Here is a 26817-nt window from a genome sequence, read left to right on the forward strand (position 1 = left end):
ATTAATAATAACCAATTTAATTAAAAAAAATTTAAAATAAATTTAAAAAAATCTTATTCTTTAAAAATTAATTTAACCATTAACCTAATAATTTACTCAAAAAAAAAAAAACAAATCCCCACGGACCTTCCTCGCGACACCGACTCCCAGACCCGGAAATCCCTAAGCCTCCATCTTTTCTGAATGTTCTGAAAACCGAACCGGATCGACCGGTCGAACCGATTTAACCGCAAACCGGCAACATTAATGGTCCGGTCAGGTATATAAAACTGCTAATCGGAAAACAGGCAAAAAACTATTGAACCGGACGAGAACCGGTCGGTCAGATCGAACCGGAATCCGGCCGGTTTACACAAAAGAGGGTAGCTCCTTCGTTTCTTTCTTCCGTTCTCCCTTTCTTTCTTTCAGTCAGAGAAATCACACAAACGCAACCACAAAACCCTAGCACTGTAAGCCTACACCACCGCCACAAGGAGTGGCATACTGCCGCCGTCCGTCGCACTCAAAGTTCGCCATCCGTCATCTAGCTTCCCTCGTGCTCCAAGTCTTCAACCCCTGTTCGCTGTCACGGATCGCGGTTGCTTCCTCGAGCTCGGCGTCCGTCGTCTTTGTCTGCTCAGCCGCGCTTCCGTCGCCGTTTGTTTGCCGTTCACGTTCGCGTCTTCGTTCGCGTTCGCTCGGCGTTCACCGTTCGCGTTCACTCGCTGTTCACCGTTCGAGTTCGCGTTCGTCTGGAAGCCACGTTGCTCTGCTTCAAACTCTGCGACCAACCCGCGCCTCCACTCAGCCGTCGAAGTGCTCTCTGTTGTCCCCGCCGTGAGTTTCCTAAACCCGCCACCAGACAATACACTCACACAACACCAATACTCTTCTTCAAACTCTGCAACTTCTGATTTCTATTGCAATAAGTAATTATTTGATTTGGTAGTGGTTTGGATTTTTTCATAGACTAAAGTAAAGTTACAATAGTTATGTTCTCTTCTCTATCACATTGAAATTAAGCATTGAATTCTCTTATTTCGATTTAATTTTACCGCACTCAACATGTTTGATGAAATGCTTTAACCATATTTCTGGTTGGTTTTATAATTTCTAGCTTTTAGAAACTTACTAAGTTGATTGCATGTGAAATTAGAATAATTGGATCATAGTAATTAGGAAATTTTAGCTGTACAAATAGCATCTTTGCAGAAAATATATTAGCATGATGATTCCACTTGCATTAGTGTTCTTCTGGTAAATTTTTTAACTGTTATTGTGAACTTGTTAATTTGCTAATTGTTCTTGTGTTCTTCTGTTACTTTTAATTTTTTTTTTGTTTTGTTGTGATTTTCTGTTCTTGAATTTGTTAAGTTGATAATTTTGTAAATTGTTGGGCTGCTGTTGTTTTAATTTGTCAAATTGTTAGGTTGCTGCGACTTAATTTGTTGGATTTTCTATTTAGGTCTTGTTCTTGTTTATTTGCTAAATTGTTGTTGTGTATTTATTGTTTATTTGCTGGATATTGGTATCATTGTCTTTGAGATTATTTACTATGCAGGTTTAGTGTCATCACTGTTTTGGAATGTTTTATAATGTACTCATGTTTGTTGCTGTTTTGTAATTGCTGGTTGCAGGTTTAGTGTGATTATTGGTTAATGTTTGTAATGTTTGGTGCTGAATGCTGATTGTTGAGTTCAGATATGGTTGTTTATTTTGACTTAGGTAAAGGGACTTATGGTCATTTTTTCCTGCCTTATACCGATTCAGATGATTATTTTCAGAGGATGAGCACTTATTTATGTATCTTGAGAAACTGTCTTTCTGTGTGTTATGAGCATTTGGTGAAGCCTGTATTGTACCTATTCAAAGCTTAGTTTTACCAAATGGTCTTCAAAACAACTCATTCAAAATGCTACTGCACAAATCCAAGTCTATTGTCTCTAAAAGCCTGCATGCACCTTCATTTGGTGAAGCCTTTCTAGCACTAGTCCACTACCAACTTTGTTATTAAATTTATTTATCTGAGTACTATGTTTATTTTTTAGTTGGATTTATGATAATTCATTTGATATTCTTCCTATTCTTGTCAGATATTTCTTTTAACATTTTGTGTACTGATGAGGAATTGTACTTGCTTGGTATCATGCTTTCATCTGGCAATTTTGCATTTAATATAAAAAAAGGAAAATCCTTAGAGAGTAATTCACCACTCTATTAGAAAAGCTTCATACTACTTTATACCCTCAACTTAATACTTGCATATTTATAATTTATTTATTATTCTATTTTAAAACGGTTTTTCCGGTTGAACCACCAGTTATACCGGTTGGATCAGTAAACCAGTGAACCAGTAACTAAAGCGGTTTGATAACCGGTCCGGTTCTCAGAACCAGTTTTCTCTCTTCTTCAAGCTATGTTGTCGCCGCCGTCCCCACTGCTCCAGCGCCGTCGCAACTCGTCGAATCATCTCAGCCGCGTTGCCTCTATTCCACTTCCGCCGCGCCGCCTCTGTTCCGCCGCGCTCCAACTGTTCTCTGTTCCTGTGTCTTCTAGTTTGAGTTCCTCATCTGTGCTCCCTCTCTGTCGTCTGTTTGAGTTTCGGGCCTCATTTATTCTCCCTCTCCCTCTTCTGTGTTCGAGTTCCAGCCCTAGTGGAAGGTGATTTTTGGGGGTTTTTTTCCCCTTCAATCATCACTGTGTTAGATCTCTTTGTTTTTGAGCTTTGGTTTTATTTCTGGTTGGAATTGGTGATCTGAATCTTTTTCTTGGAAGTTGGTTTTTGGTGCTTCCGTTTTCAAGTTGCTTGCTGCTTCAACCTGAGGCGATTGTGAATTTTGTTTTAAGCTGTGATTGAAGGTTTCTTTGTTTGGGGTCTTCACTTTCCCAGTGCTGGTAGTTACCACTATGTGTATGGAAGCCTAGCCTTTGATTCTTTGAGGCTTTGAGCATATATGTATGAAGTTATTGTTTTTAGCAGTGGCCATTCTCATATGTTCACTTTGTTGATGTGTTTTAATTGTTCCTATTGGTGCTGTGTGTTGATGCTGTGTTTTAATCGTTCCTGTTGTTATTGTGATTTTTAGTTCGTGTTCATGCTCATGTTCTTGTGTTATTATATTTTGTTATAACTTGTTAATTGTTCCTGGCTTATAATTTGCTATAATTTGTTAACTTGCTGGGTTGCTGTTTATAAACTTATAATTGTTCTTGCCCTTGTTCAATTCATGATGATCTTGTATAATTTGTGTCTGATTGATTTTTTTATATATTTTTTAATTATAAATGATAGTATCAATCATGAAGCACTTGTTATAATTTTATTATTTGACTTCTTGAATTTGTACTTGGATGAATTGATAACATTTTGGTTAATATAATATTTTTAATTTAGATTATATTTTAAGATTTATATTAAATTATAATTATATTTTATATATATATATATATATATATATATATATATTAATTATTCCAATGACATTATAGTTGAACCTATTGAATTAATAAATCAGTAACTAAAATAATTCGATTTTCAAAACCTTAAGGGTGGGTGATCTATATAACTAGAAGTCTAGAACACTGCATATCTTTTGTGGCGTTATTTGGTACAAACTACGAATATCACATTTTTGTAACATTTTTTTAATTCTTCCTTCTTGTAATCAAGGTTTTTTTCTTTATTTATTAAAAGTAGCGTTCTCTTTTACCATAAATAATTTAATTAGACTTATTATCTATTTAGTCTACAATAAAATAAACAAATATATTACAATTTAAATATGACAAAAATTAATGCACTCTCATATATTTAATAAATAACAATGTTATAATTGTGTGTATAAAATTATATATTATTATCATAAATTAAAAGTATAAAATATATAATATGTAATTATAATTTTATATGCATATATATAATTGAGCCATTTTATAAACTTATGAGCTAATTTATTTAAACTCAAACTTGATTTATTTCAATATAAATTCAAATTCAGGCTCTAAATTAATTTACAAGCTCATGAGTTTAGTTTATAGAATTGGTAACGAATTAAATCAAGCGAACTTTCGGGTTAGTTTGACTTACTTCCATTCTATTACCTTCATTTTGATCCATTCTATTACCTTCATTTTGATAGGTATTGTTCAAAAATATTGTCGGTTACATATACTTTTTCTTTCTTTAATTGTATTTTAAGTTTGTTGTGTTTTATTGGTTTGATTATAATTATATTATAATTCAATTATTATGGTTAAACTGGCCAAATTTCTGAATTCTTGAACCGGTTCTAAACCATTGGTTTGATATTTGGTTCAATTATCGTATTATTCATATCCTTGGTTAAAACTCTTGTCCCGTAGTGTGTTCAACTCTTTAAAGAGGTTTAAGGTTTGGTTTTTGCTACTCACACAGATTTCTTTCATTCAATGGCGTCCATGCTTTCTGCCAAGACCAACAACCTTCGTTACGCTGCTCGCATTCTTCAAAACCATGGCAGACCCACGTCGCTCTCTCCACCATTCTCCCATCATCTTTATCACCGTTCAACTCACCCTCACCTGGTTCACTTCAATTCCCTTTCCGTTGTTTTTTTTATGATTATAGAAAATAAAAATTTATTTTTATTCTTCTGTGCTCCAATTTTTTTTTCCTAAAGTTTGTTTTATTTGGCTTCCAAGTATTGTTGTTCTTATTCCATTTGAAATGGGTCAGTTCCCAATTTTTTATTTGTGTTGCTTTTCTTTTGAGTTTGTAGGTTGGGAACCAAGGTTATGGTAATGGGTACTTGATGTTGTATCAGAGGCTTCTATCGGGAACTAATGCTAGTAATGCTAAAGAAGAAAAGCCAGCACAAGGTACCTCTGAAAAAGGTGATTCTAGTGAAGGAAGAGAGTCTGGGAACGAACGAGATCAGAAAAGTGATGCTGGGAAATCAGTTCGTGGATCGGTGTGTATCTAAAGTTGATTTCAGTGATTTAGATCTCGTTTTGGTTTTTGCCCTCTTACGTATATTCAGTTGATGTAATGTAAGGTTATTGCATTGTTTGATTCATGTTGCTATCTGAACTTGTGAGCTGACATTACATTTGGGTCTTGCAGCCTATTTCTTGGTTGAGTTTTCTTTTGCTGGTTGTCACTGGAGCTGGATTGGTAGTATACTACGACCGGGAAAAGAAACGACATATTGAAGGTAGATTCCTATGGTGAGTTGAGCATTTTTGTGGTTGTGCATGTTGATGTGGATGCCATTTGCGAGTTGTGTCCGTGTTAATTGCATATTCCTTTGCATTCAGGGTTGAGCCATTATTTGAGCATGTTATCATATGTGAGGTGGTTAAAGGAGATTTACGCATAAACAATTTCACTATAGACATGATACGTGATAGGATTCAATAGCGTCGTTTGATCCATGTAGTCTAATGCCACCTAGTGGGGTAAGGCGTTTGTTTGTTGTTTGTTATCATATGATTGTTCAAGGGCTCCTTCAGAAGAAAGAAAGCTTGGCATGTTTCTTTGTAAATTCTTTTTATGAAGCCTTAGACCATAGTATTTTCAAAACAAGCTCCAGGGTGAAGTTGGGTGCATTACATATTGTCCCAGACCTTTTCTTTTCTTTTTTTAACTATAGGCAGTGTAAAAAGATCAGATCAACTAGCCTCATTTCTGTTTGCATTTAATCTGATTCTGGAGTGCGGTGAATAATTTTCTTTCCATTTATTGATTTAACTTTTGTTGCTGCAGAAATACGTATTGCTTCTGAGGCAGTTAAGCAGGGACCTTCGGCAGGAAAAGCTGCAATTGGGGGGCCATTTCACCTTATCAACCACGATGGGAAATATGTAACTGAAAAGGACTTCGTGGGCAAATGGACGCTGTTATACTTTGGCTTCACACATTGCCCAGATATCTGCCCTGATGAACTAGTGAAGTTAGCAGCTGCTGTTGATAAAATAAGTATGTGTTTCTTGTTGGTTGGGCTGATTAATGGCAATACTAGTGTGTCATGTTATTCTGAAATAAAAAATTTGAAAAATATGCTTTAATCCTAAATTTTTTTCAACGGAGTCATGAGATATGGATTCAATTAGTATCTCAAGTTTACCGGAGTTGCAACAGTTTAATGGAAATAGCGAAAAAAATCAAGTTAGAAGTGCTTACATGAAAGTTTGACTTTTGTCAGACATACCAACAGCCACTTTTTTCCACCACCACAGCAACTATGTTGATACTTGATACAGTATGCCTTGTTTCTTATGAGATTGAAGGCTAGTTATGTGGCATGAGTTGTCAAGATTAGAAGGCCGCTTCTGAAAGCTTGTTATTATTTTTTAATCTTGATTTTTGACCTTGTCAACAATGAGTTTATAGCTATATATATACATCTGTTTGGTGCCTTGCAGAGGCGAAAGCCGGAATTGAAATTGTACCAGTTTTTATCTCTGTTGATCCTGAGAGGGATACTGTTGAACAAGTGCGGGAATATGTCAAAGGTACCTGCATCAAACTTAAGTTAACCTCGAGTTTTGTTGCTTCTTATTTACTTTCTATTTTTTTCATAGATAAATATTGTTGCTGAGTTCTAGTTGTAATATCATTGTGGTAATTTGTTTTTCAGAATTCCATCCATCATTGATTGGGTTAACTGGTACCCCAGAAGAAATAAAAAGTGTAGCCCGTGCATATCGTGTTTATTATATGAAGACAGCAGAGGAAGATTCAGATTATCTTGTTGACCACTCCATAGTTATGTATGTAATTTCTTTACTTCTTTTTATCACCAGAAAACATATCTTATTGCCTATATATCACATCTACTACATGTCTCGGGTTACTCATGCTGTGTTTATATGCTACCTGTTTGTTTGTGAATTCAGAATCTTTACCATGAAAATGAAATTCGGGAATGGCCTAATCTGACATAATTCTGTTAAATGGTGGACAGTGATGATTATGAAATTAAGGTCTCTAATACCCAGCATGATGAGTACTATGCACAAATGCACTCACTTGTGCACATACACACCCGTTTATACATCATATTTTGGAACTTGAAAACGCATGCTACCTGACAAATGCCAATAGCGTGCACCAAATTGAAATAAATAAAACTTTGAATATTAATGAGTTTCTATTCAAATTTAATATCATGGCCTTTTGACATAATTTAGAGAACATTTTAGCCATTTGTTTAGGATGCATATCTGGAAATTTCATTTTCATGCTACGTATACCATTGGTTCTCTTTCTGATTTTGCTTCTTGTTTACTTGTTATTTGTGCATAATTATATTTTATGTGCAGTTCCATCTGCAAGATTATATGGCTATTATGATAGATAATTCCTGTTAAATAATGAATATCTGATAACTTGGTAATTTTGTAGGTACTTGATGGGGCCTAACATGGAATTTGTGAAGTTTTTTGGCAAGAACAATGATGTCGACTCTCTGACTGATGGAATAATCAAAGAGATAAAGCAGTATAAGAAGTAATTCATCTCATTCTATTAATACATCCTTTGGGGATAAATTGTTAGAGCTTTTGGCTTTAAGATAGGACATAGAAGATTACACTATCAAATCTGAATATACTTCTAGAGATTTGGTATGTTTTAAGAGCGGCAATTCAATTAGTGTCATTGTTTTAATGATTGATATTAAACTCCAAAAATGAAATCACGGAATATGTGAAATTTTGGGGCCAGTTTTAATAAAACCATGGTTTATACTTTGGATTTTGATTTAATTTGGATTTTGATTCATGTGCTCAATTATTATGTTAGCAAAAGTGTTTTGATCCAAATGCATAACAAATGTTAATAGACATCGAAAATGAATTTGACAAACCATTGAGTGTGGTCTAGTGGATCTTTTATTCTTGTGAATGGATTTGAATGTGAAACCTTTCCTCATGGGCAAGGGCAATTATTTACCCCTTGATTGGAATTTGAAAGTCTAAATGGTGGGATAATTAATCATCGTTGACTTTATGTGAAAAATAAAAAGTTTTACGTGCTTACATTGGATGCAAGACAATTTTGAAACGGTCACTTTGGATTTGATTATTGATGATCTGCATCAATAAAATGTGGTTGATTAGTTGAACCTATTTATGTGTCATTTAGCAATCTTAAGTTATAGTTTGATGACAATTTTGCTTGGAATTTGAGAGGCCTAATTTTACATTTGGAGACCATGCACATTAGTCCTTGAATTATCCGGTCGAGAAATACTGAAATAAAAAAAACATCACACTTGAACAACCTTTAAGTATTGTAACCGATCCGTGCTTCACCCTCTTGAATCGGCTTTTTCCTTCTCCCTTCACACTTTGCATGGAAAATCGGCAGCAGCCCCACCGTTGCAAAGGACAACAAGGAGAAGGGAGTCCAAGGAGAGGGAGGAACTATAACAGTGTGGCGAAGAGATGGCCTTGGATGTTAGGTTGCAAGATGAAGAAATATTATGAACATAGCGGGGACTGGTGGAATGAAGAAATACTGAGTATTTTAACGAATGTTTTTGCATTTCTGAAGCAGAGTGAGTCGACTTATAGAAGTTGAAATACTTTATAAATGAGGTTTCAGAAAATCAGAGCAAGAATTCAGGAATCACAGGTTTCATTGAAACCCATAACAACACCAAAAACAAATATAAACAAGAGTTATGTGATGCTATTGCCATATGTTTAAGCTTTGTGTGTAGATGATGAAGACCATTCACATTGGATCAAAATTTAGGATGATTAGGTATAAACATTAATGCATAACAATGGTGTCTAATTTATTTTTTTAAAATAATAAAAAATCAATGAAATGGATTTTACTTATTTTTGTGGATGATTCTTTTAGTCAAAATAACACTTTAATCAAATGATTTCTTTCTTATATACCCATTTTATTTAACAGGGGACAAATTGTAAAGGTGTTTTTGGGTTTTGATAAGTTTGATTTTATTTTTAAATCGAATTCAACGCAAAACAAACCATTGCGTTTTTTAATTGGATCGGTTTATTCAATTTTTTTTCTGAGTAAAGTATCATTTGTGTCCCCAACGTTTGAGATAAGTCTTAAATCTGTCCCTAACGTTTTAAACATCCTATTTGTTTTCCTAACGTTTCTAAATCGAATCAATATTGTCCTACCATTAAAATGACTAATATTTAGTTAACGGCGTTGCATAAGTGGAGGTTAAGTTAGTGAACCCAAAGGTTAACAAATACATGTCTGATTCTTCGCGTCCATTATAATATTCACTGTAGCAAACACAACTTTGAAGAAACAGAGCATTTGTACGCAACGTTTCCATTCCAGTTCTCCTTACCATACACATTTTACTCTTCTTCGAGGCTGATCGTAGGGAGGGGTTGCAAATTGAAGGTAGTTGGTGGATCGTTGTTAGTAGTGTTGGATGAAAGCTTAGCCTTTTGTTCTGGTGACAGAGTAATTTCGTTCGACAAGGTATGTATGAGGGAATATTTTTTTTTGGGAGTTCTATGCAATATTTCCACGAAGAGCGATGGCCATATATGAGATTATTTGTATTTTAGGGTTTAGTTGATTTTTTGTATTCCCAAAAAAATATTCCTTGATTATGTTAGTTAGGGCATGACGTTTCTTTTTTGGTGATTCAATTTGTGCTTACGGTTGATGTTGTTTCACTATGTTTACCTGATGTAATAGGGTGTATGGTTTAGGATGAGTTATTTTAGTGTCAAAGTTTACAACCAAGGTAGCTTTGGACTTCAAGGAGGGTCTTTGAAGTATTTGGGTGGGGAAACAATTGTGATAAACTACTGCAATGAGGATGAATGGAGCCTGATTGAGGTTTATGACATAGTGAGCAAACAAGGGTATTTGAAGAAAGATACTGCAGCAATGTGGTACAAATCACAGGACGAGAGTACAGAAGAAGGCTTAAGGATGCTGTGAACTGACAAAGATGCAATGGAAATGGCTAACATTGGGGTAGAGAGGATAAAGTGGAGCTGTATGTAGTTCAAAAAACTAGTGATATCCATGAAAATGTTGAGGTTGTACACATGTTAAAGAGTACTGAAATTACCATGCAAGTAAAAACTGGTGGATCTGATGGGCCAGGTCCAATTATTACATTTGAGGCCTATGCAATTGGACAAGTGGAGACAAATTCTGGCCCAAATATGGAGGAAATTGAAACTAAAAAAGATGGAACAGATGAATCAGATGAAGAAGAAGAAGAGGGTAGTGATGGTAGTGAGGACGAGGACTATGAACCCAAGGGTGGTGAAGATGATAGTTGTGATTCATAGAGTTCTGATTCCAAAAATGGTTATTGTTCAGAAGATAGTGCTGCTAAAGTTGTGTTTGGTGACAGTAATGATGACAAGGAAGGGGTAGAGAGGTTAGTAGATGTCAATATTAGGGTAGGGGATACATTTGAGGCTGCACCAAGTCAAACCCAAACATATACACCAGAGCAAACTAGGAGTGACAAAGGTAAGAAGAAGATTGTTGCAGGTTTAGGTGATGAGGAAGAAGGATATAAATCTAAAGATTTTCTGGATATGCCTATTATTGATGATGATGATGATGATAATAGTGTTGCCAAGAAGTACCTATTGCACAAGCAACTAAAGGACATGAGTGAGAACAAGTGGGAGGTTGGAACTCTTTATGTATCAAGAGAGGAGTTTAAGGATTGTGCTACTGCCTATGCTGTACACACTGGGAGGGGTTTGAGGTTCGCTAAGGTTGATCTTCAGAGAGTGAAGGTTACTTGCGTGGAGGGTTGCAACTGGTTTGTATACTGTGGGAAGATGAAGAATGAGCAAACATGGCAACTAACTAGCTGCCATAACAAGCACAGCTGTTCAAGAGAGTTGCAAATCGGGATTATGCATGCAAAATGGTTGAGCAAGGTGTTTCTAAAAAAGATTGCTGAGAATCTAAAGATAAAGCTCTCCATACTGATGAAGAAAGCATACATCAAGTGGAATGTAGAGCTGACTAAGCCTAAAGCTGCCCGAGTTAAATAGTTTGCATTTGATGAGTTATAAGGAACGTACATAGAGCAGTATCGGAGACTCTATGACTATTGTCATGAATTGCTGAGGTCTAATCCGGGTTCTACAGTGAAGTTGCAAGTGGAGAGAGTACCTGAGTTTACTTCTGAGAGACCAAAACCGGATGTGGATTTAAGGCCAAAGTTCAAAGATTCTATGTGTGCCTTGACGTATGCAAGAAGAGTTTTATGGTTTACAGACCAATAATTTGCCTTGACGGGTGCTTCATCAAGACACCATATGGAGGTCAACTTCTCACGAATATTGGCTGGGACCCGAACGACCAGATATTGCCAATAGCCTATGTAGTGGTTGAAGTAGAGACTAAGGGCACATGGACTTGGTTTCTTACCAATCTATGTGATGACTTTGGCTGTGATAAGATAAGGAGCTCCACCTTCATGTATGACCAACAGAAGGTACTTATTTCTAAACCCAACTCAACTGAAAGCTACTTTATTGATCCTAATGTTAGTATTTAGTCTTGCTGCCCTGATGATCCTAGTGTTAGTATTTAGTATTTTGTAGTTGTTTGACTTTTTTCTACTTTTATGAGTTAGTGTTTGAATTGTGCTTGTCCAACTGAGTTAATAATTTAATTGTGCCTAGGTAATTGAATTACTATTTCAAAGATTGTGCCTATCAAATATCATACTATTTTAATTATTGCTTCAACTATGTATGGAGGGTAAGGTTTAGTTCCAACCTTCTATGAGCTCATTCCTGGAGTGGACCATAGATTTTGTGTTAGACATATTTACAACAATTTCAGAAAGAGATTCCCAGGGTTGTAACTAAAATTGATAATGTAGAATGCTGCAAAAGCTACTTATATACATACAAGAGTGGGGGAGAAGGATGGCTGATATCCAAAAGGTTGATAATGAAGCATACAACCACCTCATGGAGATACCAACCAGATATCGGTGCCGACATAAGTTTGGTACTTGTTCTAAGTGTGATACATTGGTAAATAATATGTGTGAAGTATTTAACTCTGTGATTGTGGACGCTAGAGAGAAACTAATAGTGAGCATGCTTAAAGACATCAGAGTATACATAATGAGGCGTTGGGCTGATAATAGGGATCAGATAATTGAATACCCAAGAGAGGTGTTGCCCCGTATCAGGATTAAGGTTGAAAAACAAGCTGATGCAAGTGGTAAGTGGGTGAGCACGTATGCTGGTCATGACAAATATGAGGTAACTAGTATCCATGGAGGTAAAGAAAAGTTTGTGGTTGATTTGAAGACTCACGAGTGTCTGTGCAGGAAGTTTCAGTTGTCCGGAATACCTTATGCTCATGCAATGACCTGCATTAGGAAGATGTGCTTCAATGTGGACAACTTTGTTGCAAGCTGTTATAAGAAAGCTACTTACTCTGAGTGCTACCAACATGTGGTATATCCCGCGAATGGTCGCAACCTATGGAAAAAGACAAAATTTGATGACATTTTGCCACCAATCTATAGAAAATCCATTGGAAGGCCTAAACTGGAACGGAATAAAGCTGCAGATGAAAACCTAACTAGGGGAGGAGTATCTTGCGAAGGGCAGAATCAGAAGTGCTCCTATTGTTTTGCTACAGGTCACAACAAACGGACCTATCCAAAGAAGCGCAAAGTAGCTGCAACTACGTCGGTAAATAGTCTACTTGGTTCTCAACTTTTTGGGCTTCATTTTTATTGATTGCATTCAAAGATTATAATGTTGTATTGTGGCTATTAACTAGGCAAACAAAGTTGCTGGATCTACAAGAAGATCTTCAAGAATAATCTTTAGCACTATCTCTAGTCAGGTTTCTAAGCAATCACAAGCTGCTTCAATTAATTACACATGCACAATCTAGCATTTCATTCAACTTAATTCAACCAAACATCATCTCATTACAATTTCATTGAATTCAACAAAACAGTAATGAGTTCAATATCACTGCTATTTCAAAGCCAAAATACAGAGCACAAGTTAAGGATCTAATGTTTTCTCCTAAACTTCATCATCTCTAGCAACATCATTGCAGTAAAAGTCTCCAAAATTTTGTGGTGGTTGTTTTTTTAAAAACTAAAATTAGTGCAACTGTCCATCCAACTAAAGCAACTCCAACTGCAACCATGAACCTGAACTCAACCTTATCCAATTTGCCCTTCAAATTCCTGACCTTCATTCTTAACCTTAACCCTTGTGGGGGATCTTCCTCAAGTTCTGCCCATACAAAATATCCACATTCTTCTCCAATCTAGACCAAACATGAGACAACCGAGTCATACCCACAAATTGTCTAAACATATAACTCAATAACAAATAAACACATGGCTAAACCTCACCCCAAAGTTAACGCAACTCTGAAACCTACGGCCAGAGTTTTCTCCCATCGATGAGGTGGCGAGCACAGGCCGTTCCCTACAGTAGCAAGTTGTCCTCCTTCGACGTGTTTGGTTGCTATTTCGTGTCGCCTGCTTGCTGCTTCGCGTCGCTTCAAATTGGCATGCTTTATACTCCATCTTTATTCAAGCAGAGAAAATCGAGCTTGAGAGAAAGTGTAGCAGCAAGGAGAAGACAAGATTTTGCAATTAGGGTTTTGAAGAAGACCTATTTTGACATTTATCTATTTATTTTTTCTTTATAATTCAATAACGGTTACAAACAAATGCCCTGCCACCGTGTATACTAACCTCCACGATGCAATGCCGTTAACGAAATGTTAGTCATTTTGACGATAGGACAACATTGATTCGATTTAGAAACGTTAGGGATACAAATAAGACATTTAAAAGGTTAGGGACAGGTTTGAGACTTACCCCAAATATTAGGGACATAAATGATACTTTACTCATTTTTTAACTATAATTTTAAGATTTTATTTTTAAAAGAAATAAAAGATGCTTTAGGTTGGTAAAATAATTTTTTTATTCTCAAAATACTCATTAAATAATAATAGAGTATTTATCCAAATTAGTCCCCAAAGAATTTTAAAGTGGATGTTATAGTTCCCAACTAAAATTGATTACTCAATTAGTCCTCAATGTTTTCTGGCGTCGAACAAATTGGTCCTTTTGAACTCAGATCCATTAACCACTAACGGAATGAGGTGATGTGTCGTGTGATGGTGATGAGTCAGCCGTTAAGTTCCACGTGTTTTATTAAGACAGATTTATCCCTTGCTGGATGGATACAAACGTTGCATTTAGGAGTAAGGAATGACGTCATTTCATGATAGGAAGAGGGTTTCTAATACGAAGAATCTCTTCACCTTCCCTCCACCAAAACAAAATTACTCGGAGCTCCTTATCTTCTCATAGGTTTTACGAAGAAAGCCACCACCACGTCGACCGCTAGTCCTCCGACCACCTCCGCTGACATTGTCGACGCTAGGCTTTGTATGAGACAAAGTTATTGTAGAAGAAGGTTCTGTGAGTCTATCGATTGCCACTGCCACTAGTCGAGGTTAGTATATCCCTTCTTGATTAAGTTGTTGATGGTATAGTTGATCATTGTTGTCATTGTTTAACTGTGTGATCTTCAAGTAGTTGTTTTTGCTAATATACTATTAGTTGTTGGAAATAAAAGTGTTTTTTGGTTCTTTGAAACTTTTTCAAAAGGGTTACTGATAAGTGTTGTAGTGCATACATATATGAAGTTAACATAAAAAAAATGCAATATTTTATGATAAACATAACTTATTCATGGATTAATCTGATTATGAAATTCTATCCAAATAAGAGAAGTTAGGGTTTGGTATGTCATTGCTATGTAGAAGTTTCTGATTTAAGGATAATATTTTGTATTCTTACCTTGATATTGTTATTCTATCTTTGTGAACTATAGATGATTGATTGGGTTATTCCTGTCTTTCAACATGGGGGGAGCTTTGTCAAAGATGACAAGGTTGAACTTCTTTATCTTAATGGCAATGTAAAAAGATTTCCTCCGATGGATCTGGACTTAGTAAATTTGTTTGACTTGAAGAAAATGTTTGAAGAGCTTGGCTACCAGAAATACAAGAAGATGTATTGGTATGATCCAAGAGCTCCTAGCATGGAAGCAAGCTTACACCCTATTTATAGAGACAAGAAAATTAGAGAGATGTGTGACAAGAAAATGAAGGACAGAAACACTGATGAATTGTGTTTTTTTTATCACCCAATTATGGATGATGCTAATTTTGTGGAAGAAGATGAGATGAATTTCGGCTAAGGAGATTATGTCAATAACAACATAAATGAAGAAGACACTGATGACGATAGAGAGGTCGAGATCTTTTCTGATTAACCAATCTTTGATAGTGATAGCTATGATAGCTATGAAAGTGCTAAGGATGAGGCCTATAAACCCCCTACCTCCAGGCTTTGAGGATGATACCGAGGATGATGAAGATGAATTTCTCATGAATATAACAAAGAGAAAATGTGGCAAATGAGATAAGAAGGCTGGTAAGAAAAAACTTGAGAAAAATATAAAGAAGAAGGTTGGGCCCAAACACACTGCTGGCCCCAGTAACAATGCTAGGCCCAATGACAATACTAGCCCTACTCCTACTGTTGGGCTTACTCCTAATGCTGGCTGGTCAAATTTAGGTGCTGGACATAGTATAGCAATGGATGAGAGTGAGAAATTTATTGACGAGTCTGATGGTCTAGCTTTTGAGTCAGAGGGTTTTAATATACCTCTATCATTTAACAATGAGGGAGATGGTTTTGATTGGCCCCAATTCAATGAGAAAGTAGCCTTTGGTGATATTCAACTCCAATTGAACATGGAGTTTACCACACTTGAACAATTCAAGAAAGCTCTAAAGGATTACACTATTACTGAAGAGAGGAGAATTTTTTATGTCAAAAATGATAAGAGGAGAGTTCGGTGCAAGTGTGAAGTGGTGAGAAGGCTATAAGTGCAATTGCAAAGTTCAGAGCCAAGTGTAAATCAAAGAGGGCAGCCATTGAAGGAACAGAAACTAATAACTCTGGAGTAATTGAAGAGCAAGCTAATGTTGATGTTGCTAAGGGATCAGGATCAAAAAGCACTATAGATGTGAGTAAGTAAGCAAAGCCTACAGAAGTTGCAACAAAAATCAATGAGGCTGAAGGGAAGGATGAGAGTGATAGCAATAAAAATGAATGTTCGTGGCTGATTTATTGTGCTTGGAACAGTGCAAGGGGGTGCTACCAAATTAAGATCTATGACTCTAAACATACTTGTGGATGGGAATTCAGTTCTAACATGGATGATCAGAACTGGGTGGCTGATAAACTAGAGCAGAGGCTATTGACCCAGCCTCACCTGACCCATGGAGAAGCCTTTGATCATATTAAGATAGACTTTAATGTGGTGTACAATGACAAGATGATTTATAGAGCATTAAGGGTTGCTAGGGAAAGGTATGTTGGGAATGAGAGGGCTCAGTATGGGAAATTGAGAGATTACCTTACGAAAATACACGAAAGTAACCCTAGTAGCACTACATTATTAGAGTTAATCTCAACAATTTTTGACTCACCACCATTCTTCATCAAGTTGTATGTCTGCTTGGATGGTTGTAAAAAGGAGCTTTAAGCCCGGCTGCAGACCACTGCTTGGGTTAGATGGATGTCATTTGAAAGGATATAATGGGGGACAACTGTTGTTAGCGGTAGCTCAGGATGCAAACAATCACTTCTATGTGATTGCTTATGCAATAGTTGATAGTGAAACGAAGCAAAGTTGGAAATGATTTCTACAACTCCTGCAATAAGACCGTGATGCTTGCACAGTAGAAGGCTGAAATTTTATCTCTGACTAGTAGAAGGTAAATAAGAATTGATGTGTTAAACAATAATTTAGTCAAAATTATCTAATAATTCTTAAATATAGTCTACAGGTGAATTTATATCTTAATAATTGTATATGAATTTAATTTTAAAAGCAACATCTAATTATATAACTACGGCATCAAAACTAATTATCTTTATAATTTGATGTGATTATTATTTCTTAATAATTAGATAACCATTCCTCAAATGAAATTTTCTCAACTAAGCTACTCCATTTCACACTTTCTCTTTTCTGCACAGAAAGTATACACAGGATTCTGTTAGTTTATGTTATAAATTCTTCAAGCTAGGTGATAAAAATGATAACACCATGATACACCACTATTTTATCATATATATTTTGGACTGAATTGAGTGAGTTTTGTCAACTATTGTCACACTTATTCATGTAAATTGCATGTTTTTAAGTTTCCTTCCTAATTTTGTGCTATGATTGAAAACATGTTTCCTAAGCCTTAAAATTGTTAATTTTTAATTCTCCTTTATTACCATTCGATGCCGTGATGTGTTTGTTAAGTGTTTTCAGGTTTATAGGGCATGAATGGCTTAAAAGATGAAGATGAAGCATGTTAAAGTGAAAAGAACACAAGAAATTAAAGACTTGATAAGCGAAGAGAGACGCGCACGTACGGCTGATGCGTGCACGTGATCAGGAGCGTCTTTTAGTGACGCGTACGCATGACCGACGCGTACACATGACAGAGCGTCACGTGCTGCACTTAACAGAACTCGTTGGGGGTGATTTCTGGGCTGATTTGGACCCAGTTTCAAGCCTGAAAATGCATACTAGAAGCAGGGATGGAGCTGAGACTGAACACACTTCACTTTTCACTTTAGTTTTTATTAGTTTTGGATTATAGGGAGAGAAACTACTACTTCTCCTAGGATTTTTGACATTCTTAACTTTGCTTTTGATTTGGATCTTGGGAGAGCTCCTGCTACTTTCAATTGGAGTCAATTTTCTTATAGTTTTCTTTTCTAATTTCTCTATTACTCTATTACTCTTTTCCATTTGATTATTGAATTCATGTTTGGATCTTGTTATTCTTGAATTTTATTAATGCATTGAATTATTTTTATGTTTATTTCTATTGCTTATTTGATCATTGTTAATTATTGTTAGTGCCAATTTTGATTTAATTAACTTCTCATAATTATCATATCTTTTATTTACACCTACCATGTGTCTATGAAAATGGCATTCATATTAATGGAGTAAAGCTCCCAACTTGGTTGGGGGTTGAGTAATTGGAACCCCTTGAATTGTTATACCCAAGTATTAATCTGTAATTAGGAATTACTGGCTAGCTCGATTCTTGCCAACTCTAGTCCTTCCCCATGAAGTGACTAGAACTTGTGAGCTAGAGTTAGTGATGCCCACTTGACTTTCCTTCAATTGCTAGAGGATAACTAAGTGGGAGCAATGAACCTTTATCATTACAATTGAAAAAGACAACAAGGATAGAAACTCCAATTCTCTCCCCTAACCAAAGCCTTTTATTTTGATTACTTATCATCTCTTGCCAGTTATTCATTGCTTTAATTCCTAACTATTTCTTTTTTCGTTCTCAATTTCAAAAATATTCAGAAAAATCCTAACCAATAAATTGCATCTTGTATCAACTCTTAGGAAAATGATCCGAAATTTTACTCCCGGTTATTTATTATTAATTGTGACACATTCTAAATTGATAGTAGAAATTTTGTTGGTTAAGGTTGTACTTGCAACGCTATTTTAGAAAATACTTTTCAGAAATTCTTAATCGACATTTATCCACCCATCACACCACTGTATCATATTTAACTCTTTTGGTTTATAGTTATTAATTTTATAGTTATATTGTCATTACATTTCTATTTGTGATCATGTTGGTGTGATGCTAATTGCATTTCTTTGATTTAATATGTGATATTGTGGTCATGTTTCGGATCTATGTAAGGGTTAAGTGACTGACTGGTGAAATCATTAGGGACTTGTTTGCCTTATACATCCTCTTCCAGTACCTATCCCACCGTCTGCTCTAGCTTCCTCTCCAGCTCCAGCTATCTCTGCATCACCACAGAGGTCAACTTAGTCAGCATCACCTGAAACACTTGCTACTACAAGTCCTGGCACAGCTTCAAGAATCTTCAAGTTCATGCCAACACTTGGACTAGGCTTCCAAATTAGATTTGATCCTATTATATAAATGTAGTTTTAGGAGTTTAATACAACTTCGTGATATTTTATTATGTTGATAGTGCATTCCAATGCACCTTTTGGTGGAATACTTATTAGTCCTAGCAAAGACTTAAAGACTAGCTACCCTTAGTTGAAGTTTGTAGTTGTTTAAAACTTTAGTTATATGGAATGATATTATGGTACTTAGATTTAAGTACATCTGATTTGATTTTATTTCTACTACAACTTTTGTCATTCAGTAAATACTCATCATTCATTACTTTTCCAAACACTTATATATTAGTGTTGCATAAACAAAAGCTAACAATGTAATTACTTGTTCAATTATATAACTTAAGATAAAATCTTTCTCAATCTACCTAAATCCTACCTACAAGAAAACAGATCACAAATTCTAAATCGAAAAAGAATACAGTACTGCAATATCTGAACCATCATCTATTCTCAATGGAATTCTTGTTCTTCTTCTCGAATGCATTAACCAATTCTTTCAGCCTCTTCACCTTATTCGCCTAAGCATCATCATCCTCTCCACCATGAACTTCACATTCAAATACCCTATCAAATGGCACAAAGAAATTACAATGCAGATTTTTTTTTTGCCCATACAAATAAAAGGGTTTAGGGTACAACATTATTAGAAATCAAGTTTTGCATACAAAAAGTTTCAAATTATTGATACATTACTCTATAAAAAGGACAGCCAAAAAAAGATCTTTTGGAGTTTTTTTTCCATTCTAGACTTTACAACTATGGCATGGGCTCCATAATAGCATCTTGGATTTTTCTCTCTTGCGACTATTAACCTAGCGCCAGCGGAAGAACCACTGCCAAACTGCCCTCACCACTAACTTTAACTCGCCGCCGATATGAACTTTCACAACTTTCTTCGGTTATTAACAACTATAGCCTTTTTTGTTGTGTTATTTGCTATTCAATAATAGAAGGTTTTGGCAAGAGGAAGAAGAAGTTGGTTTCACACGTCATTTCATGGCTATTAGCAGTTTTCTATTGTTATTTTTGTGCAATCCAAGCAGGGACGGCCATTTTATTTTCTTTCTCACGTGTCACTTAACATCTGTGTCATCAGTTTAATGAGACACGTTGAATTTTGTCGTTAGGGTTTAACAGAATAATCTAACAGAAAGATTAATTTGTCTGATGCCAAAAAATATTAAGGACTAATTGAGTAATTAATTTTAGTTTGAAACTAAAATGTTCATTTTAAAATTTTTAGAGATCAATTTGAATAAATACTCATAATAATATCTCATAAATAAGATAAAATTAATAATAAATTAAATATAATGTAAATAAAATCTTAGATTTAATAATTAAATAATAAAAAAATCTTACAACATATGATAGTTTATAAGAAAATTACAATGAAAAAGAAGGCTTAAGGTATTAAGATTATATGTAAAATGTTATGTATAAAATAACATGAGCGCGTTTATTTTTAGAAAAATATTAGGGACCAATTTTTTATGTTAATATTTTATTTTTATATTATTAAAATTTTACAATGAAATTAGTACTTAGTATTTAGAGTACTAGTCAAGTGGCAGGAAAAATGATTAATTTTATTGATATTAACCATTCTAAATTTTGTATATTAATTTTTTATAATTATATTAAAAGCATAATAAGAAAGTAACCACTCAATCTACATATATATGAATTAAATTAATTTTTTTAATAAATATATGTATTTATCTTTTTGTAAATAAATTATACATAAATATAACAAAATAGATTAATCACACGACTCGTACGTAACGCAGGTCATACCCTAGTTCATACTACAAATCCATTGAAGAAGCAAAAATTGAACAAAAAGTTGTGCTTCTAACATGTTTTATTTGTGATAATTTAAATAAGATAGCTATTTAAATAAAATTATTGAATAAAAAAATGATAGTTAAGATGTAAATATATATTTTTTAAATAATTTAATTAAATATAAATTATTTAATATTTTTTAATTATCATTTTCACATAAAAAATAGGGCAAAAAATTCAAATGAGCCAAGGCCAGCTCAAATTTATCCAAATCCGCCAAATGAAACTTTGCTACAACAATCCACCAGATTAGATATTTATATAATTCGAATCAATAGGATTTGAATTAGCCTCGCACATAATTCGAATTAATATTTGTCAATCTTTCAACGTAGTTCGAATTGAATTGGGCCGAATTATGCAAGCATAGTCACACGTAATTCGAATCGATTTGATTCGAATTATGCATGAAAACTAACACGTAATTCGAATCAATAAGATTCGAACCACCAAAATATAAATCGAACTATACTAATTCGAATTAGTATGAAATGGTGAAGAATTGCATATTTCGAGACATATTGATTCGAATTACTAATACTAGGTAATTCGAATGTAATTGATTCGAATTATATATATATGGTGCGAATGAAGTTGATGCGAATTAGTTTGGAGTGGTTTTCTATATATATGGTGGGAAATCATGTTGCTGTGAACAAAGAGGTGAGATGGCTAGTGAGGATAGTTTTCTAGTGCTAGTACACCACAGAGGATCGATTAAGAGAAAAACTCGGTCTGGCGTGAAGTTCACGGATATGGATCCTCTATGTATTATAGTGAGCCCAACGACCAGTTACGATGCTCTCGTTAGCTCCGTGCTTGGCAAACTTGGTTTGGAAGGAGTGAAAAGGGTTAAGAAGTTTTTCTATCGCATTCCAATCACGGTGCTCCACGATACGGTGAAGTATGATTGTTTCACGATCGGGAGTGATGAGGACTTGCAGGTCATGTTTCTCTCTCGTAGGCAGTTTCCCGAGGTGAGGACACCAGAGCTGTTGGCGAAGTTCGTCGACGTGGTATCTAGCTCTGGTGGGTCAAACCGGAATGCCAACACTATAGCCACGGTGGCCGGTTCGAGCTCGAGACCTGCGATTGCTTCTTCTTCCGTTCCAGTGTATGAGGCAGCGGTCCAGCCTGCCGCCTCCCCATCGTTTGCTGTTGATCTCGGCGGCAATGTTGGAGACGAGGTTGGATATGGGGAACATCATCCGACTGAAGTACAGTGTCCTCCACCGGCTGGTGTTGGAGAGGGATTGTGTGATGATTCGGATGATGATGAAGTCGAGCCGGATATTATCGCTGATGAAAGCGACGATGATGTTGGAGCGAGTGATCCGATAAGGCCTACTGGTGGTTCTAGTTCTGGCACACATCAGTACCCACCCCATTTTTCATCTTTGGATCTGGATGCCATGAGGCAGGACGAACATCCTGGGCAGCTAGCTGGATTTGACGCTAGAGATACCGAAGGGTCTGCCGGTATGACAGAGTTCCAGGTTGGTCAACAAATCCAGGATAAAGATGAGGCGCTGTTGAGTGTCAAGACGTACAGCATTCGCCGAGGGGTACAGTACAAGGTAGTTGAGTCTGACTATCGTAGGTACGTGGGAAAGTGTTCTGAGTTTGGGAATGGGTGAACATGGTTGATTAGGCTGAGCCTCCAACAATGCAAGGGCATCTGGGAAGTCAAGCGGTACAACAGGCCGCATACCTGTCTCGCCACCTCCATCTCCAGCGACCATAGGAGCTTGGACTACCACGTGATAGCAACATTCATCATGCCAATGGTTAGGGCTGACGCATCCGTGAACATCAAGGTGCTTCTAAATGCAACGGCAGCTCACTTTGGCTTCAGGCCTACATACAGGAGGGTGTGGATGGCGAAGCAGAAGACGATCGCAATCATATATTGGGACTGGGATGAGTCGTACAACGAGCTCCCTCGGTGGGTCTTAGGAGTTCAGTTGACTATGCCTGGCACTGTAGCAGTCCTCAAGACCTACCCTGTTCGAGTGGGTGGACAGGTGGACGAGTCTCAGGCTTATTTTCATAGCATGTTCTGGACTTTTCCCCCTTGTATAGAAGCATTTCGTCATTGCAAGCCGTTGGTGAGTATTGACGGCACCCATCTATATGGCAAGTATGGGGGAATGTTGCTTGTGGCGATTGTACAGGACGGGAATTCCAACATACTCCCTGTGGCATTCGCACTAGTTGAGGGTGAGAATGCTCAGTCATGGTCCTTCTTTCTCTCCCACCTCCGTCAACACGTGACACCTCAGCCAGGTCTGTTAGTTATTTCAGAGAGGCACAACGGCATCAAGGCAGCACTTGAGGCACCTGATGGGGGATGGCTACCTTCGTCTGCATACCGGACATTCTGCATTCGACACGTTGCAGCGAATTTCGCCCTCACCTTCAAGGGCAAAGATGCCCGGAGGCTTCTTGTGAACGCCGCATATGCGAAGACCGAGGTGGAGTTTGACTACTGGTTTGACATCCTGCGCTCCGAGAATCCGACAATGTGTGACTGGGCGAACCGAATTGAGTAGTCGTTGTGGACACAGTACTGTGATGAGGGTCGGAGATTCGGGCACATGACGACCAATATATCAGAGTGTGTCAATTCAATCCTGAAGGGGGTAAGGAACCTCCCTGTGTGCTCGCTAGTGAAGGCCACATACGGAAGGCTGGCTGAGCTATTTGTCCGTAAGGGTAGGGAGGCCGAGGCTCAGATTGGTACCGGACAACAATTCAGTCAATGCCTAGTAAAGTGTATCGAGGCCAACCTGAAGACAGCCAGGTGCTTCACGGTAACTGTTTATGACAGGGATAACTCGGAGTACACCGTGGCAGAGACGACGCCAACAGGTTCATTCTCACTTGGTACCTACAAGGTCTCACTGGGGTCTCAGACTTGTGACTGTGGATACTTCCAAGTACTTCATTTCCCGTGTCCTCACGCATTGGCATGCTGTGCTTATTCACGTCTTACTTGGCAGCCTTACGTCCACCAGGTCTATCGCCTTAGTTCCATTTTTGGTGTCTACCAGATGGGATTTACACCTCCCATTCCGGAGGGTTTCTGGCCACCCTATGCCGGGCCTACCGTTATACCGGATCCGAACATGAGGCGTGCGAAGGAGGGTCGTCCAAGGTCCACACGCATTCGCACCAACATGGATGATGCAGATCCGAACCGGCCAAAGAGATGCGGCCTCTACAGGCAACCCGGACATACTCGTCGGAGTTGTCCTCAAGCTGGACGACACACCGGGACAGTTGGGAATGAGTAGGAGCGTTGCTGCGTCTGGTTTTATTTATTTTACATTCAGCACATGTATTTTACTTCAGTTATCAACCAGTGTTCTACGTGGAACTAAGTTGTAACTTATAAGTTATGAAAGTTGAATGTCAGTCTAATTATGGATTTAAGTTTCTAAAACAAAGTTCATAAGCTAATGGGATGTCTGATAATACATAACATAATTAGAAAGTAACTGCTGCTTCAACAAATACCTTAATGAAAGCATACATATGAACGATAACCAACAAAGAAGGTATATAAGATAAACATAACAACACGTCATACACCAATGTCCCTAAGTCATCTAAAGAGATAAGACCCAGTGAAACAACGGCGTGGAACCCGTGTCCTGTGTGGTCGCCGTATAAGTGGCTCCTCGTCCTCAATGGAGTCGCTGTCGTCATCAGGAGCTGCCTGTGTCGGGGTCCTCGGCGGGACATGGACGGGTCTGGATGATGACAGGCCGGCAACTGAATGTGACTCTAGTGACTGGGCCGATGCAGGTGTCCCACCAAGGGCAAAGGTATGCACAGGAGGCACCGTGGGTGGCTCGTTCAGATCTACGTCTAGCGGTGCCTGTGGCCCTGAAGTGTGAACCCGTCCTGGAGCAGCCTCATCCTCCTGCATGATGGTCCTGATATCCTCAAGGAAATGCGGTCCACCGAACTCGGCAACAACACCATCGCTAGCAAGGAAGTCTGGAAACATGGAGCCCAGACTCACCCATGGAGTACTCTCTTGAAGGGTCTGATCGTCACCGGGAACACCGACAAAATAATCTCCAAGAGGTCCACCCACACCACCAGCGTCAGCGCGACTCATGGGATCTCCCATACTAGATCCATACCACTCACCATCATGACCCCCCTGATGGGGCCTATCAACCCCCGCTGCATCACCTCCTCCAGCTGCATCCCCCCAGGCTGATGGGCAGCCTCCCTAGGCGCAGCTCCTCTCCTCCTGCCTCCACGACCACGTCATCTCCCGCCACCCCTAACTACGTCGTGAACGTCATCCATAGCTTGCTCCAACCAATCTACCTCACGCTGGCTACGACGTGTCCCGACTCGGGCTCTCCTCTCAATACGACGTCTGTCAGGAACATCGTCGACTCGGTCCATCTCTGGAACTCGGCCTGCACCCCTCTGCGTAGCCTCCTCTGGAATAGGAATACCTCTCGGATCCCCCAAGAGCATCTCCGGTGAAAGGAACCTCTTTCCATGCTGATGCCACCATGCCAAGAACTCATGGGAGGGGCCGGGATCGGGCACGATGTCGAACTGTAAAATGTGCTCCGCACGCTCCTGCCAGTGAAGATGCCAGTCAGGTAAGTGCGACGGGAACCAACGGTCACCTCCTCTCCCGTCCTTCGACATCAAGAAGTCAATGTTCAGGGCGGGACGCGGTGGGGGCTGAACGCCACCAAACTGCGGTAACACTCTATCAACCTGATGCCACTCGACCACCGCAAAATAAATCAGGGACGTCACACACCGCCATAACATCGTATGCCGAGGCTCCAAGACCTCCGGATGGACAACCTGAATGACGTCGAGTGCACTATAGGGCATCCATATGAACTGTAAAAAAAATCAGATAAACACAATTTTATACTTCTGACACAAAATATAAACTGAAAGAACAGGTGGATATAGATATGGGCTCAGCGTACTTACATCTCGAGGCTGTAACAAGTCGATCTTCAGGCGAGCCATCTGTACGCGGGGTCCCTTGTTGTTAATCCCAGGATTGTAACCAGACCATCTGCGTAACAAGTTAAACATTTTAATGCGTTCATGACTCACTCTACAATGCATGAAACTGCTTGCATAATCGAAAATAGATACAATAGGCATACATAATACAAAACAATATCGGTACCTCGAGGCAAGGGGCCAGCTAAACGCATCATACCAAGTAGGCCTAAAAGTAGGAAACCTCCAGAAGATCCAAGACTACGGTAACTGTAAAGGCCCAGCTAACTTCACGACATGTCTGTTGGCGACCCGGCACATGCACTGGTACAACCACGCTAATGCCGCCGACCCCCAACTATAGCCACCCATCTCCTCAAGCCGAGCAACATAAGGTAGCCATCTGATGTGTATACGATTGCCGGACTTATCGGCAAACAGCTGCGTGCCCAGTAACATCATCATATAGGCACGGGAAAAGCGCCTAACTGTTTCCTCGTCCGCCCCGTCGGGACACTCTCCAAATGTCTCCTGGAACCAGGTGCAGTTCACTGCGAATTTCTGAACTTGGTTCTCAAGAGGTAAAACACCAAGTAACTCATGGAACCACTGCCAGGCGGGCCTCCCACCCTCAATGTAAAGGTGGAAGTCTGTCAGGCAACCACTGACGTAATGTCCGTCAACTGGCAACCCCAGTTGGTATGCAACGTCTTGAAGCGTGATGGTGCACTCTCCGAATGGCATGTGGAAGGTGTGCGTCTCAGGCCGCCACCTCTCGACGAATGCACTAACTAGGGGCTCGTCTAGTCGAAACCATCTGTCGTTCAGTCTCGCAAGATGGTACAAGCCGGCCATCTGCAAGTACGGAACGTACCTCTCATTAAGACGCATCCCCTGCTGCCGCCTAACGCTGGATATGCAACGCCGAGGCTGGGCAGTAGATAAACCGCACAATTAGAACAT

General features: G+C 38.2%; 3 protein-coding genes across 4 annotated transcripts; 2 read left to right on the plus strand and 1 right to left on the minus strand.

Annotated features, from left to right (window-relative positions):
* The first annotated feature begins 379 nt into the window (after positions 1-379).
* Positions 380-7725, plus strand: LOC112797057 (protein SCO1 homolog 1, mitochondrial). 2 transcript variants are annotated; one of them, XM_025839810.3, is made up of 8 exons: positions 380-816; positions 4394-4542; positions 4737-4928; positions 5081-5171; positions 5723-5935; positions 6382-6471; positions 6597-6729; positions 7364-7725. In XM_025839810.3, the coding sequence occupies exons 2-8, from the start codon at positions 4408-4410 to the stop codon at positions 7470-7472; spliced, it is 963 nt and encodes a 320-aa protein (XP_025695595.1). In that variant the 5' UTR covers positions 380-816; positions 4394-4407; the 3' UTR covers positions 7473-7725. The 2 variants fall into 2 exon arrangements, with proteins under 2 accessions (XP_025695595.1, XP_072091861.1); XM_072235760.1 differs by lacking the exon at positions 4394-4542 and having other exon boundaries at positions 385-816.
* Positions 7726-23450: 15725 nt separating this feature from the next.
* On the plus strand, positions 23451-24149 carry LOC114927573 (uncharacterized). The gene has a single exon (XM_029297605.1). It carries the CDS (start codon positions 23451-23453, stop codon positions 24147-24149), a length of 699 nt encoding a protein of 232 aa, XP_029153438.1.
* Positions 24150-25137: 988 nt separating this feature from the next.
* LOC140184188 (protein MAIN-LIKE 1-like) lies at positions 25138-26598 on the minus strand. Its single transcript, XM_072234491.1, has 3 exons — positions 26144-26598; positions 25837-25924; positions 25138-25740 (listed from the first exon to the last, which is right to left on the minus strand). Exons 1-3 carry the CDS (start codon positions 26596-26598, stop codon positions 25138-25140), a joined length of 1146 nt encoding a protein of 381 aa, XP_072090592.1.
* Positions 26599-26817: the final 219 nt, after the last annotated feature.

Source organism: Arachis hypogaea, chromosome 4 (assembly GCF_003086295.3).
Source record: "Arachis hypogaea cultivar Tifrunner chromosome 4, arahy.Tifrunner.gnm2.J5K5, whole genome shotgun sequence".
NCBI classification, from domain to species: domain Eukaryota; kingdom Viridiplantae; phylum Streptophyta; class Magnoliopsida; order Fabales; family Fabaceae; genus Arachis; species Arachis hypogaea.

Coding starts and splice junctions, on each gene's coding strand:
- LOC114927573 (XM_029297605.1), top strand. CDS start 23,451: ATGACGACCAATATATCAGAGTGTGTCAATTCAATCCTGAAGGGGGTA.
- LOC112797057 (XM_025839810.3), top strand. CDS start 4,408: ATGGCGTCCATGCTTTCTGCCAAGACCAACAACCTTCGTTACGCTGCT. Junction 5,936..6,381: donor AGCTGCTGTTGATAAAATAA/GTATGTGTTTCT, acceptor GGTGCCTTGCAG/AGGCGAAAGCCGGAATTGAA. Junction 6,472..6,596: donor AGTGCGGGAATATGTCAAAG/GTACCTGCATCA, acceptor TTTGTTTTTCAG/AATTCCATCCATCATTGATT.
- LOC140184188 (XM_072234491.1), bottom strand. CDS start 26,598: ATGCCATTCGGAGAGTGCACCATCACGCTTCAAGACGTTGCATACCAA. Junction 25,925..26,143: donor GCCAACAGACATGTCGTGAA/GTTAGCTGGGCC, acceptor CTTGTTACGCAG/ATGGTCTGGTTACAATCCTG. Junction 25,741..25,836: donor ACTTGTTACAGCCTCGAGAT/GTAAGTACGCTG, acceptor TTTTTTTTACAG/TTCATATGGATGCCCTATAG.